At 53.6% G+C, this 15,444-nt stretch overlaps 1 protein-coding gene across 11 annotated transcripts in view; it reads right to left on the reverse strand.

Moving 5' to 3' along the window:
• prkag2a (protein kinase, AMP-activated, gamma 2 non-catalytic subunit a) overlaps nucleotides 1–15,444 on the reverse strand; it is a 126,539-nt gene that overhangs the window by 5,726 nt on the left and 105,369 nt on the right. For 8 of the 11 annotated variants that reach the window (XR_016484370.1, XM_036934906.2, XM_090189439.1 and 5 more), the window contains 4 exons: nucleotides 5,708–5,766; nucleotides 2,911–2,956; nucleotides 2,737–2,791; nucleotides 403–529 (listed from right to left, as the gene is read on the reverse strand). Coding sequence is in view for 7 of the 11 variants with exons in the window: in XM_036934906.2 (XP_036790801.2) it covers nucleotides 403–529; nucleotides 2,737–2,791; nucleotides 2,911–2,956; nucleotides 5,708–5,766 (287 nt within the window). In the remaining 4 variants the exon portion in view is untranslated. Of the gene's footprint in view, nucleotides 1–402; nucleotides 530–2,736; nucleotides 2,816–2,910; nucleotides 2,957–5,707; nucleotides 5,767–15,444 lie in introns of all 11 variants that reach the window. The other 3 variants (XR_016484372.1, XR_016484371.1, XR_016484373.1) reach the window with 3 other exon arrangements.

Here is a 15,444-nt window from a genome sequence, read left to right on the forward strand (position 1 = left end):
ATAGTCACCATATTCTCTCCTCTAGACTGGTGAGGTCGTCATCCCAGAAGATCAGATAGATTAAACTAATCCTCTACTGAATCAGGACAGCTCTCTAGGCTCTGTTGCCATCCTTTCATCACCCTGCATTTCTGTTTCCCTTTCGTCAGATGGGGCGGCAGGTAGCCTAGCGGTTGCGAGCATTGGGCCAGTAATCGAAAGGTCACTGTTTTGAATCCCAGAGCAGTCTAGGCTTGCCCTTGAGCAAGGTACTTAACCCCTAATTGATCATGTAAGTCGCTCCGGATAAGAGTGTCTGCTAAATGACTAAAATTTCATCTTTAGTTCCATGGAGATCCAACAGGGATGTTTGCTTACATGAGAGAGCCCATGCTTCATCAATCCAGTGCTAGGCCTACTTACAAAGAGCTGGAGGAACTTGAGGATTCTCTTGTGTGTGAGGATATAAAGTGCATTTCCGCTGACTGGGTCGATGACGGGCAGCCGGTGGATCTTGTTCTTGATGAGCGAGTATACCGCGTCAAATATACTGAGAGAGGGGGGGGGGGGGTAAGATAGAAGATCAAGTTAAAATAACAGACAACTTGTTGCCAATAAAGCACTAGAGAGAGGGTGTTGATACATTGCCACTTCATCAATCAATAGTCTCCATCTTTAAAACAGCACATGTCATGTCTTCTACAAAAGAACAGGTTCAAAGTCCAAGTTACCTTTAAGTGCCATCATTCATCCTACTTAGTCAATCTGATGTTAAGAGCATAGGACAATAACAGTGAGTGTGCTGCAAGAGAGCTCTTCTACTGAATTAAAGTGATAGTGAATAGTTGAGAAAAAGCATAGATTTACTCCGAGTATACAAAACATTAAGAACAGCTCTTTCCATGACAGACTGGTCAGGTGACTCAAGGTGAAAGCTATGCTCCCTTATTGATGTCACCTGTTAAATCCACTTCAAATCAGTGTAGATAAAGTGGAGGAGAAAGGTTAAAATTATTTTTCATCCTTGACAGATTGTGTGTGCCATTCAGAAGGTGAATGGGAAATAAAATATTTAAGTTCCTTTGAACGGGGTATAGTAGTAGGTGCCAGGCACACGGTTTGAGTGTGTCAAGAACTGCAACGCTGCAGGGTTTTTCACACTCAACATTTTCCCGTGTGTATCAAAGAATGGTCCACCACCCAAAGGACATCCAGCCAACTTGACAACTGTGGGAAGTATGAGTCAACATGGGCGAGCATCCCTGTGGAACACTTGACACCTTGTAGTTCATGCCCCGAAGAATTGAGGCTGTTCGGAGTGCCAAAGGGGGCACAACTCAATATTAGGAAGATGTTCCTAATGTTTGGTACACTGAGTGTATATCCTGAAGGTCTGACCATAACTAAACTATGGTGAGTTTTCAGAAAGCCTCATAGCTAACATAGCACATTATTTCTCCGAACAACCCTGGCAGATAGCCATGAGAGAGTAACAACTCTAAAACCAATTGTTTGACGGCCAATCTCCATGGAATCAAAGATGATATTTTAGTCATTTTAGGGGCTTCATAGCAAAGGGGGTGAATACACATGCACGCACCACTTTTCAGTTTTTTATTTGTTAGCATTTTTTGAAACAAGTTTATTTTTTCCTCACTTCACCAATTTGGACTATTTTGTGCATGTCCAATACATGAAAAATACATGTAAAATGACAGGTTGTAATGCAACAAAATAGGAAAAACACCAAGGGGAATGAAAACTTTTGCAAGCCACTATGTGTCTTTCAGAGGGTTTGGGTTCAAATGTCACATTTTGGCTGACAATTGACCAATAAAGTGAGCATACTCTTGATTTAGTAAAGAGCTGAAGCGCGCACACAAAGCATCCATGCGTGTTAAACCAGAAACCATACAGGAAGTCATCAGAAACAAGGGACTATCCGGGATGTCCCAACAGTCAGTCTGTTTATCTCTCCCTTAAAACAAATACACTAGAGTACATAATCAGAAAACCTGGCAATGGACAGCTGAATCAGTCACTAAGCAATTAAATGATGCTGGTGTTCTACCAAAAGGAGCCAGAAAATGCCCATAACCAAACCAGAGGCTTGAGTTGATTAACCTGGGATGATGGAGAAGTTGAGTAGTATTTTAAGCAAAGTATTTTTTAGTTTTTTTTTTTATGAAAGAGTCTGGCCAATACGTCTTTTCACAAAATGGACCTTGAATTATTCAGATTGAGCAAAATAAACTATGCTCCCAATCAAAAGAACATGGAAAAGGGTGCAGAAATACAAGGGGAAAGTACCAGACCTTCAGTACCAGACCTTCCCAGGGGAAATGTAGGGAATGAACAACAAATATAAAACTCCACATGGGAGAGTGTATTGACAGTAAATTACTCTACCTATAAATTCAAGTGGAGTGAGACTTATTTACTGTGTTTATGACCATATAATTATATTTATATGTGGGGTGGGAAGTAGGGACAATTAGATTTAACATTTCAATTCTCAATCAACTATGAGATGATTATAGATTGTTCGTATAAACAGACTGATTAAACCCAAAGGAAGGTCCTCTACGTGATAATGAGCAAGGAGCTCTGAATGGGTCGCACACTGTAAGTCAATCATGACTGGATCATTATCCTATTCATGGTCTGCAGTTTCATTTCCCTGCATCATAACTGTTATTTAAACGACATAAAATAAAGACAAATAGGAAATGCAGGTGTCATGTATAACAGGCTTACCTTGCATCAGGTGATATGTTCACTAACGGCTTAAAGGTTTCTTGTAGGTAGAGCTCTTCAAAAAAACAACATCATCAAACTACAAAATAAATGGCTTTATTATTTGTTGAACTGATAAAAATGTTGGTTTTGAAATGGGAAAGTTGCTGTAAAATAGCGGGAAAGTCCCCATACCTCTCCACGTTTCAATTTTATGCTCCTCCAGCTCATATATTTGTACCTAAAATAGACAGAACATTCAACAATTAGTGATATGTAACATTCATTCCATGATTTGAACGTGGTAGACATTACATTTGCAACGTTTTATTTTGTAAAAAGAAGAGTGATAGAAATAGCAGAAAAATATATTAAAATCACAGCAATTCTCTCTGGAGAAGAAAAACCAACTACATGTAAGTGCTGGCATCATGAAAAATCTAACCGGTTCCCTAGAGGGTCTCAATCAGGTCCACGTCAGCCCTCTCCGACATGACAGTTATGAGAACCGCTGCTAATAAATAACCACAGCACGAGGAAAGGACAGAGTAGTAGGTCCTCGAATTCATTACAAAAACGAAAAAAAAGCCCATTTCTACAGCAGCCACGGCTACATTGAGCTCATTATCATGAACAGCTGGGGACGTGCCATTTCCTAGGTCATGTGTGTTGAAGGACCTTTTTTCCCTGTAGAGTGGTTGCAGTGTTTCCCCTATACACAGTAAGCACCACCGCTGCTAAAACAATGATAATGTAGATGTATGCCCCAGAAAGGACCCCCCCCCCGATAATACAATAGCAAACATCGGAGGCCTTTTCCAGTTTCCTGTAAACAGAAGCTACATCAATCATTAAATTACTGATCCAGGAGTGAGTGAGTGAGTGAGTGAGATAAAAATTCAAGGTTTTTTGGCTAGCCCACTCATCATAGTCAGTCCAAACTAAAGGAAGAGCAACTAAGGTTGCAAAATACAAGTATCGTTTTGTAATGTCGAAGTTTTCCAGAAATCCCAGCTGAAGGATTCCAGATTTGCAGCATATTGAATCTTCCAACCGGGATCTCTGAAAAACCTGTGAATATGGGGAAAGTGACCAGAACTTAACTCCCGAGATTAGAGGCACCGACTCCAGTTCTGCATGACTATACAGGAGTCTGATATGGAAGGATTAGCGAACGCTTTCACTGCTCTGGTGGTTCTCTAGACGATGGATAAACTAACAGGCATTAGGATAACATGTCAGTGTCTCCTGACCTAATAAATACCCATGTGTATTTGGGCCAGTGGAAATCCCAAGAGGGCTAGCCTCACTTAGCTTGGCTCTCTATGATGGGTGTAGCATACAGGTGTGACACCTCAGGTAACAATGGGACACCGTAACTCACCACTGACAACACTTCCACTGAGTCAAATGGGATTATGATTGAGGTTTTTATTTTCAAATGTTTTGTATAACCTGCTGTATCAGGGAGGACTTCTAGAAAACAGCCTACACGGAAGTGGCTCGCATCACCCAACAGCAGAGCCGGCTATTATATTATTTACACTACAGACTACTGTAGTCTGCTGGCTGGCACATCTGCTGTGGTGAGTGCGTGTTATACTTGACTATAAATCAGTGTGTGTTATACTTAAGCAATAAGGCCCGAGGGGGTGTGGTATATTGGCCATATACCACAATCCAGAGGTGCCTTATTGCTATTATAAACTGGTTACCAATGTAATTAGAGCAGTACAAATAAATGTATTGTCATACCCGTGGTATGTGAGTATAACAGAACCTATTTGGCAGGCGAAACCTCGAGGACAAACCATCCAGATTTTTTATTTTTTTTTATTAGGTGACAGGGTTTACAATGTGTATCTAGATTTATAAAGGCACTTGCTTGCAGTTCCTATCGCTTCCACTGGATGTCAACAGTCTTTGGAAATTGGTTGATGTTTCTCTTTAGAGAAATTAAGAAGTATGGCAGTTTAGAACGAGGGTCCCTCCTAGTGCACTAATGTTTTGATGTGCGCTCCAGGTCACACGCTTCACATTGTTTATTTCGGGTATTGAACACAGTTTATCCCTTCTTAAATTGTATAAATTATTTACGTTAAAAAATACCTAAAGTTGTATTAGGAAAGTTGTTTCAAATATTTGGACAGCGTTTACAGGTAAGATATTTTGTAGTCATGCTGGGCCAGTTGGAACCGGTGTTTTTCTGAAACAATCGCGCCAAATAAATTGACATTTTGGAGATAACGCCGGAATTAATCGAACCAAAAGGACCATTTGTGATGTTTATGGGAGATATTGGAGTGCCAACCGAAGAAGTTCTTCAAAAGTAAGGCATGAATTATTATTTCTGACTCCCGCCTGGCGGGAGGAAATCTGATTTCCATGTGTTGGTACTGTCCTAAGATAACTGCATGGTTTGCTTTCGCCATAAAGCCTTTTTGAAATCTGACACGGTGGCTAGATTAACGAGAAGTTAAGCTTAAATTTTGTGTTGTACTTGTGAATGTATGAAAGTTAAATATGTAATATTTATTTATTTGGCGCTCTGCCATGTCACTGGATGATGATCCTAAAGAAGTTAAAGCTCCATGACACAGCACATACGGTGCTCCATGACACAGCACATACGGTGCTCCATGACACAGCACATACGGTGCTCCATGACACAGCACATACGGTGCTCCATGACACAGCACATACGGTGCTGAGATGGAGGCTGGATAAGTCTCCCACTATATATATCGCTGCAGTTTACAGTCAGTCCACATCACTGGCCTTGGTGACAATAGGAAGCTGAAGCCATATAGCCAAACCATTTCAAACTAGGGTCGTGTTCAATATTATGGACTGAATCAGGGGAGGAACAACTTGGACTTCTTCAATTGGAGACTCATTTTAGTTTACCATGGCTAAATATTTTTTTCTAATGGAAGACCTAATGAACACAACCCAGGACTCATTTGTATCTGTTTGATGAGAGGTCACGTACCATGGGAGACTTGTAGTATCTGTGGAGGATGTTGATGAAGTCTGTGATGGTTAACATTCCTAGAGAGAGACAGAGAGAAAGGTCTTGTTGAGTGATTATTCACATTGCATAGGTGTTGGATTTGACCTAGCACATACACACTGCTACTGAGGGGAGTACTAAAAAAATAAGATAGGAGCAGCGTGGAGGTGGGAGGTACAGGTAGAACAGAAGGAGCAGCGGGGAGGGTGGGAGGTACAGGTAGAACAGAAGGAGCAGGGTACAGGTAGAACAGAAGGAGCAGCGGGGAGGGAGGTGGTGGGTACAGGTAGAACAGAAGGAGCAGCGGGGAGGGAGGGAGGTACAGGTAGAACAGAAGGAGCAGGGTACAGGTAGAACAGAAGGAGCAGCGGGGAGGGAGGTGGTGGGTACAGGTAGAACAGAAGGAGCAGGGTACAGGTAGAACAGAAGGAGCAGCGGGGAGGGTGGTGGGTACAGGTAGAACAGAAGGAGCAGTGGGGAGGGAGGGAGGGAGGTACAGGTAGAACAGAAGGGGCAGCGGGGAGGGTGGTGGGTACAGGTAGAACAGAAGCAGCAGCGTGGAGGGAGGTGGGTACAGGTAGAACAGAAGGAGCAGCAGGGAGGGAGGTGGGTACAGGTAGAACAGAAGGAGCAGCAGGGAGGGAGGTGGGTACAGGTAGAACAGAAGGAGCAGCAGGGAGGGAGGTGGGTACAGGTAGAACAGAAGGAGCAGCAGGGAGGGAGGTGGGTACAGGTAGAACAGAAGGAGCAGCTGGGAGGGAGGGAGGTGGGTACAGGTAGAACAGAAGGAGCAGCGGGGAGGGAGGTGCGTACAGGTAGAACAGAAGGGGCAGCGGGGAGGGAGGTGGGTACAGGTAGAACAGAAGGAGCAGCGGGAGGGAGGTGGGTACAGGTAGAACAGAAGGAGCAGCGGGAGGGAGGTGGGTACAGGTAGAACAGAAGGAGCAGCGGGGAGGGAGGTGGTGGGTACAGGTAGAACAGAAGGAGCAGCGGGGAGGGAGGGAGGTGGGTACAGGTAGAACAGAAGGAGCAGCGTGGAGGGAGGTGGGTACAGGTAGAACAGAAGGAGCAGCAGGGAGGGAGGTGGGTACAGGTAGAACAGAAGGAGCAGCGGGGAGGGAGGTGGGTACAGGCAGAACAGAAGGAGCAGCAGGGAGGGAGGTGGGTACAGGTAGAACAGAAGGAGCAGCAGGGAGGGAGGTGGGTACAGGTAGAACAGAAGGAGCAGCAGGGAGGGAGGTGGGTACAGGTAGAACAGAAGGAGCAGCTGGGAGGGAGGGAGGTGGGTACAGGTAGAACAGAAGGAGCAGCGGGGAGGGAGGTGCGTACAGGTAGAACAGAAGGGGCAGCGGGGAGGGAGGTGGGTACAGGTAGAACAGAAGGAGCAGCGGGAGGGAGGTGGGTACAGGTAGAACAGAAGGAGCAGCGGGGAGGGAGGGAGGTGGTGGGTACAGGTAGAACAGAAGGAGCAGCGGGGAGGGAGGGAGGTGGGTACAGGTAGAACAGAAGGAGCAGCGTGGAGGGAGGTGGGTACAGGTAGAACAGAAGGAGCAGCAGGGAGGGAGGTGGGTACAGGTAGAACAGAAGGAGCAGCTGGGAGGGTGGTGGGTACAGGTAGAACAGAAGGAGCAGCAGGGAGGGAGGTGGGTACAGATAGAACAGAAGGAGCAGCAGGGAGGGAGGTGGGTACAGGTAGAACAGAAGGAGCAGCGGGGAGGGAGGGAGGTGGGTACAGGTAGAACAGAAGGAGCAGCGGGGAGGGTGGTGGGTACAGGTAGAACAGAAGGAGCAGCAGGGAGGGAGGTGGGTACAGGTAGAACAGAAGGAGCAGCGGGGAGGGTGGTGGGTACAGGTAGAACAGAAGGAGCAGCGGGGAGGGAGCTGGGTACAGGTAGAACAGAAGGAGCAGGGGGAGGGAGGGAGGTGGTGGGTACAGGTAGAACAGAAGGAGCAGCGGGGAGGGTGGTGGGTACAGGTAGAACAGAAGGAGCAGCGGGGAGGGTGGTGGGTACAGGTAGAACAGAAGGAGCAGCGGGGAGGGAGGTGGGTACAGGTAGAACAGAAGGAGCAGCGGGAGGGTGGTGGGTACAGGTAGAACAGAAGGAGCAGCGGGGAGGGAGGTGGGTACAGGTAGAACAGAAGGAGCAGCGGGGAGGGAGGGAGGTGGTGGGTACAGGTAGAACAGAAGGAGCAGGGGGAGGGAGGGAGGTGGTGGGTACAGGTAGAACAGAAGGAGCAGCGGGGAGGGAGGTGGTGGGTACAGGTAGAACAGAAGGAGCAGCGGGGAGGGAGGTGGTGGGTACAGGTAGAACAGAAGGAGCAGGGGGAGGGAGGGAGGTGGTGGGTACAGGTAGAACAGAAGGAGCAGCGGGGAGGGAGGGAGGGAGGTGGTGGGTACAGGTAGAACAGAAGGAGCAGCGGGGAGGGAGGGAGGTGGGTACAGGTAGAACAGAAGGAGCAGCGGGGAGGGAGGGAGGTGGGTACAGGTAGAACAGAAGGAGCAGCGGGGAGGGAGGGAGGTGGTGGATACAGGTAGAACAGAAGGAGCAGCGGGGAGGGAGGGAGGGAGGGAGGTGGGTACAGGTAGAACAGAAGGAGCAGCGGGGAGGGAGGGAGGTGGGTACAGGTAGAACAGAAGGAGCAGCGGGGAGGGAGGGAGGTGGTGGATACAGGTAGAACAGAAGGAGCAGCGGGGAGGGAGGGAGGGAGGTGGGTACAGGTAGAACAGAAGGAGCAGCGGGGAGGGAGGGAGGGAGGGAGGTGGGTACAGGTAGAACAGAAGGAGCAGCGGGGAGGGTGGTGGGTACAGGTAGAACAGAAGGAGCAGCGGGGAGGGAGGGAGGTGGGTACAGGTAGAACAGAAGGAGCAGCGGGGAGGGAGGTGGGTACAGGTAGAACAGAAGGAGCAGCGGGGAGGGTGGTGGGTACAGGTAGAACAGAAGGAGCAGCGGGGAGGGTGGTGGGTACAGGTAGAACAGAAGGAGCAGCGGGGAGGGAGGTGGGTACAGGTAGAACAGAAGGAGCAGCGGGGAGGGAGGTGGGTACAGGTAGAACAGAAGGAGCAGCGGGGAGGGAGGTGGGTACAGGTAGAACAGAAGGAGCAGCGGGGAGGGTGGTGGGTACAGGTAGAACAGAAGGAGCAGCAGGGAGGGAGGTGGGTACAGGTAGAACAGAAGGAGCAGCGGGGAGGGAGGTGGGTACAGGTAGAACAGAAGGAGCAGCGTGGAGGGTGGTGGGTACAGGTAGAACAGAAGGAGCAGCGGGGAGGGTGGTGGGTACAGGTAGAACAGAAGGAGCAGCGGGGAGGGAGGTACAGGTAGAACAGAAGGCGCAGCGGGGAGGGAGGGAGGTACAGGTAGAACAGAAGGAGCAGCGGGGAGTGAGGGAGGTGGGTACAGGTAGAACAGAAGGAGCAGCGGGGAGGGTGGTGGGTACAGGTAGAACAGAAGGAGCAGCGGGGAGGGAGGGAGGTACAGGTAGAACAGAAGGAGCAGCGGGGAGGGAGGTGGGTACAGGTAGAACAGAAGGAGCAGCGGGGAGGGAGGGAGGGAGGTGGTGGGTACAGGTAGAACAGAAGGAGCAGCGGGGAGGGAGGTGGGTACAGGTAGAACAGAAGGAGCAGCGGGGAGGGAGGGAGGTGGGTACAGATAGAACAGAAGGAGCAGCGGGGAGGGAGGGAGGTGGGTACAGGTAGAAATGAAGGAGCAGCGGGGAGGGAGGGAGGTGGGTACAGGTAGAACAGAAGGAGCAGCGGGGAGGGAGGGAGGTGGTGGGTACAGGTAGAACAGAAGGAGCAGGGGGAGGGAGGGAGGTGGTGGGTACAGGTAGAACAGAAGGAGCAGCGGGGAGGGAGGTGGGTACAGGTAGAACAGAAGGAGCAGCGGGGAGGGAGGTGTGTACAGGTAGAACAGAAGGAGCAGCGGGGAGGGAGGGAGGTGGTGGGTACAGGTAGAACAGAAGGAGCAACGGGGAGGGAGGGAGGTGGGTACAGGTAGAACAGAAGGAGCAGCGGGGAGGGAGGGAGGTGGTGGGTACAGGTAGAACAGAAGGAGCAGCGGGGAGGGAGGGAGGTGGGTACAGGTAGAACAGAAGGAGCAGGGGGAGGGAGGTGGGTACAGGTAGAACAGAAGGAGCAGCGGGGAGGGAGGTGGGTACAGGTAGAACAGAAGGAGCAGCGGGGAGGGAGGTGGGTACAGGTAGAACAGAAGGAGCAGCGGGGAGGGAGGGAGGTGGGTACAGGTAGAACAGAAGGAGCAGCGGGGAGGGAGGGAGGTGGGTACAGGTAGAACAGAAGGAGCAGCGGGGAGGGAGGTGGGTACAGGTAGAACAGAAGGAGCAGCGGGGAGGGAGGTGGGTACAGGTAGAACAGAAGGAGCAGCGGGGAGGGAGGGAGGTGGGTACAGGTAGAACAGAAGGGGCAGCGGGGAGGGAGGTGGGTACAGGTAGAACAGAAGGAGCAGCGGGGAGGGAGGTGGGTACAGGTAGAACAGAAGGAGCAGCGGGGAGGGAGGTGGGTACAGGTAGAACAGAAGGAGCAGCGGGGAGGGAGGTGGGTACAGGTAGAACAGAAGGAGCAGCGGGGAGGGAGGTGGGTACAGGTAGAACAGAAGGAGCAGCGGGGAGGGAGGTGGGTACAGGTAGAACAGAAGGAGCAGCGGGGAGGGAGGGAGGTACAGGTAGAACAGAAGGAGCAGCGGGGAGGGAGGGAGGTACAGGTAGAACAGAAGGAGCAGCGGGGAGGGAGGGAGGTACAGGTAGAACAGAAGGAGCAGCAGGGAGGGAGGTGGGTACAGGTAGAACAGAAGGAGCAGCGGGGAGGGAGGTGGGTACAGGTAGAACAGAAGGAGCAGCGGGGAGGGAGGGAGGTACAGGTAGAACAGAAGGAGCAGCGGGGAGGGAGGGAGGTGGTGGGTACAGGTAGAACAGAAGGAGCAGCGGGGAGTGAGGGAGGTGGGTACAGGTAGAACAGAAGGAGCAGGGGGAGGGAGGTGGGTACAGGTAGAACAGAAGGAGCAGCAGGGAGGGAGGTGGGTACAGGTAGAACAGAAGGAGCAGCGGGGAGGGAGGTGGGTACAGGTAGAACAGAAGGAGCAGCGGGGAGGGAGGGAGGTGGTGGGTACAGGTAGAACAGAAGGAGCAGCGGGGAGGGAGGGAGGTGGGTACAGGTAGAACAGAAGGAGCAGCGGGGAGGGAGGTGGTGGGTACAGGTAGAACAGAAGGAGCAGCGGGGAGGGAGGGAGGGAGGTGGTGGGTACAGGTAGAACAGAAGGAGCAGCGGGGAGGGAGGGAGGGAGGTGGTGGGTACAGGTAGAACAGAAGGAGCAGCGGGGAGGGAGGTGGGTACAGGTAGAACAGAAGGAGCAGCGGGGAGGGAGGTGGGTACAGATAGAACAGAAGGAGCAGCGGGGAGGGAGGGAGGTGGGTACAGGTAGAACAGAAGGAGCAGCGGGGAGGGAGGGAGGTGGGTACAGATAGAACAGAAGGAGCAGCGGGGAGGGAGGGAGGTGGGTACAGGTAGAACAGAAGGAGCAGCGGGGAGGGAGGGAGGTGGGTACAGGTAGAACAGAAGGAGCAGCGGGGAGGGAGGGAGGTGGTGGGTACAGGTAGAACAGAAGGAGCAGCGGGGAGGGAGGGAGGTACAGGTAGAACAGAAGGAGCAGCGGGGAGGGAGGTGGGTACAGGTAGAACAGAAGGAGCAGCGGGGAGGGAGGGAGGGAGGTGGTGGTACAGGTAGAACAGAAGGAGCAGCGGGGAGGGAGGTGGGTACAGGTAGAACAGAAGGAGCAGCAGGGAGGGAGGGAGGTGGGTACAGATAGAACAGAAGGAGCAGCGGGGAGGGAGGGAGGTGGGTACAGGTAGAACAGAAGGAGCAGCGGGGAGGGAGGGAGGTGGGTACAGGTAGAACAGAAGGAGCAGCGGGGAGGGAGGGAGGTGGGTACAGGTAGAACAGAAGGAGCAGCGGGGAGGGAGGGAGGTGGTGGGTACAGGTAGAACAGAAGGAGCAGGGGGAGGGAGGGAGGTGGTGGGTACAGGTAGAACAGAAGGAGCAGCGGGGAGGGAGGTGGGTACAGGTAGAACAGAAGGAGCAGCGGGGAGGGAGGTGTGTACAGGTAGAACAGAAGGAGCAGCGGGGAGGGAGGGAGGTGGTGGGTACAGGTAGAACAGAAGGAGCAACGGGGAGGGAGGGAGGTGGGTACAGGTAGAACAGAAGGAGCAGCGGGGAGGGAGGGAGGTGGTGGGTACAGGTAGAACAGAAGGAGCAGCGGGGAGGGAGGGAGGTGGGTACAGGTAGAACAGAAGGAGCAGGGGGAGGGAGGTGGGTACAGGTAGAACAGAAGGAGCAGCGGGGAGGGAGGTGGGTACAGGTAGAACAGAAGGAGCAGCGGGGAGGGAGGTGGGTACAGGTAGAACAGAAGGAGCAGCGGGGAGGGAGGGAGGTGGGTACAGGTAGAACAGAAGGAGCAGCGGGGAGGGAGGGAGGTGGGTACAGGTAGAACAGAAGGAGCAGCGGGGAGGGAGGTGGGTACAGGTAGAACAGAAGGAGCAGCGGGGAGGGAGGTGGGTACAGGTAGAACAGAAGGAGCAGCGGGGAGGGAGGGAGGTGGGTACAGGTAGAACAGAAGGGGCAGCGGGGAGGGAGGTGGGTACAGGTAGAACAGAAGGAGCAGCGGGGAGGGAGGTGGGTACAGGTAGAACAGAAGGAGCAGCGGGGAGGGAGGTGGGTACAGGTAGAACAGAAGGAGCAGCGGGGAGGGAGGTGGGTACAGGTAGAACAGAAGGAGCAGCGGGGAGGGAGGTGGGTACAGGTAGAACAGAAGGAGCAGCGGGGAGGGTGGTGGGTACAGGTAGAACAGAAGGAGCAGCGGGGAGGGAGGGAGGTACAGGTAGAACAGAAGGAGCAGCGGGGAGGGAGGGAGGTACAGGTAGAACAGAAGGAGCAGCGGGGAGGGAGGGAGGTACAGGTAGAACAGAAGGAGCAGCAGGGAGGGAGGTGGGTACAGGTAGAACAGAAGGAGCAGCGGGGAGGGAGGTGGGTACAGGTAGAACAGAAGGAGCAGCGGGGAGGGAGGGAGGTACAGGTAGAACAGAAGGAGCAGCGGGGAGGGAGGGAGGTGGTGGGTACAGGTAGAACAGAAGGAGCAGCGGGGAGTGAGGGAGGTGGGTACAGGTAGAACAGAAGGAGCAGGGGGAGGGAGGTGGGTGCAGGTAGAACAGAAGGAGCAGCAGGGAGGGAGGTGGGTACAGGTAGAACAGAAGGAGCAGCGGGGAGGGAGGTGGGTACAGGTAGAACAGAAGGAGCAGCGGGGAGGGAGGGAGGTACAGGTAGAACAGAAGGAGCAGCGGGGAGGGAGGTGGGTACAGGTAGAACAGAAGGAGCAGCGGGGAGGGAGGGAGGTGGTGGGTACAGGTAGAACAGAAGGAGCAGCAGGGAGGGAGGGAGGTGGGTACAGGTAGAACAGAAGGAGCAGCGGGGAGGGAGGTGGTGGGTACAGGTAGAACAGAAGGAGCAGCAGGGAGGGAGGGAGGGAGGTGGTGGGTACAGGTAGAACAGAAGGAGCAGCGGGGAGGGAGGGAGGGAGGTGGTGGGTACAGGTAGAACAGAAGGAGCAGCGGGGAGGGAGGTGGGTACAGGTAGAACAGAAGGAGCAGCGGGGAGGGAGGGAGGTGGGTACAGATAGAACAGAAGGAGCAGCGGGGAGGGAGGGAGGTGGGTACAGGTAGAACAGAAGGAGCAGCGGGGAGGGAGGGAGGTGGTGGGTACAGGTAGAACAGAAGGAGCAGGGGGAGGGAGGGAGGTGGTGGGTACAGGTAGAACAGAAGGAGCAGCGGGGAGGGAGGTGGGTACAGGTAGAACAGAAGGAACAGCGGGGAGGGAGGTGTGTACAGGTAGAACAGAAGGAGCAGCGGGGAGGGAGGGAGGTGGTGGGTACAGGTAGAACAGAAGGAGCAACGGGGAGGGAGGGAGGTGGGTACAGGTAGAACAGAAGGAGCAGCGGGGAGGGAGGGAGGTGGTGGGTACAGGTAGAAAAGAAGGAGCAGCGGGGAGAGAGGGAGGTGGGTACAGGTAGAACAGAAGGAGCAGGGGGAGGGAGGTGGGTACAGGTAGAACAGAAGGAGCAGCGGGGAGGAAGGGAGGTGGTGGGTACAGGTAGAACGGAAGGAGCAGCGGGGAGGGAGGGAGGGAGGTGGTGGGTACAGGTAGAACAGAAGGAGCAGCGGGGAGGGAGGGAGGGAGGTGGTGGGTACAGGTAGAACAGAAGGAGCAGCGGGGAGGGAGGTGGGTACAGGTAGAACAGAAGGAGCAGCGGGGAGGGAGGGAGGTGGGTACAGATAGAACAGAAGGAGCAGCGGGGAGGGAGGGAGGTGGGTACAGGTAGAACAGAAGGAGCAGCGGGGAGGGAGGGAGGTGGGTACAGATAGAACAGAAGGAGCAGCGGGGAGGGAGGGAGGTGGGTACAGGTAGAACAGAAGGAGCAGCGGGGAGGGAGGGAGGTGGGTACAGGTAGAACAGAAGGAGCAGCGGGGAGGGAGGGAGGTGGTGGGTACAGGTAGAACAGAAGGAGCAGCGGGGAGGGAGGGAGGTACAGGTAGAACAGAAGGAGCAGCGGGGAGGGAGGTGGGTACAGGTAGAACAGAAGGAGCAGCGGGGAGGGAGGGAGGGAGGTGGTGGTACAGGTAGAACAGAAGGAGCAGCGGGGAGGGAGGTGGGTACAGGTAGAACAGAAGGAGCAGCAGGGAGGGAGGGAGGTGGGTACAGATAGAACAGAAGGAGCAGCGGGGAGGGAGGGAGGTGGGTACAGGTAGAACAGAAGGAGCAGCGGGGAGGGAGGGAGGTGGGTACAGGTAGAACAGAAGGAGCAGCGGGGAGGGAGGGAGGTGGGTACAGGTAGAACAGAAGGAGCAGCGGGGAGGGAGGGAGGTGGTGGGTACAGGTAGAACAGAAGGAGCAGGGGGAGGGAGGGAGGTGGTGGGTACAGGTAGAACAGAAGGAGCAGCAGGGAGGGAGGTGGGTACAGGTAGAACAGAAGGAGCAGCGGGGAGGGAGGTGTGTACAGGTAGAACAGAAGGAGCAGCGGGGAGGGAGGTGTGTACAGGTAGAACAGAAGGAGCAGCGGAGAGGGAGGGAGGTGGTGGGTACAGGTAGAACAGAAGGAGCAACGGGGAGGGAGGGAGGTGGGTACAGGTAGAACAGAATGAGCAGCGGGGAGGGAGGGAGGTGGTGGGTACAGGTAGAACAGAAGGAGCAGCGGGGAGGGAGGGAGGTGGGTACAGGTAGAACAGAAGGAGCAGCGGGGAGGGAGGTGGGTACAGGTAGAACAGAAGGAGCAGCGGGGAAGGAGGGAGGTGGGTACAGATAGAACAGAAGGAGCAGCGGGGAGGGAGGGAGGTGGGTACAGGTAGAACAGAAGGAGCAGCGGGGAGGGAGGGAGGTGGGTACAGGTAGAACAGAAGGAGCAGCGGGGAGGGAGGTGGTTACAGGTAGAACAGAAGGAGCAGCGGGGAGGGAGGTGGGTACAGGTAGAACAGAAGGAGCAGCGGGGAGGGAGGGAGGTGGGTACAGGTAGAACAGAAGGGGCAGCGGGGAGGGAGGTGGGTACAGGTAGAACAGAAGGGGCAGCGGGGAGGGAGGTGGGTACAGGTAGAACAGAAGGAGCAGCGGGGAGGGAGGTGGGTACAGGTAGAACAGAAGGAGCAGGGGGAGGGAGATGGGTACA

The sequence above is a fragment of the Oncorhynchus mykiss genome, chromosome 11 (genome assembly GCF_057628025.1).
Source record: "Oncorhynchus mykiss isolate SJ-2025 chromosome 11, ASM5762802v1, whole genome shotgun sequence".
In the NCBI taxonomy this organism is placed as follows: domain Eukaryota; kingdom Metazoa; phylum Chordata; class Actinopteri; order Salmoniformes; family Salmonidae; genus Oncorhynchus; species Oncorhynchus mykiss.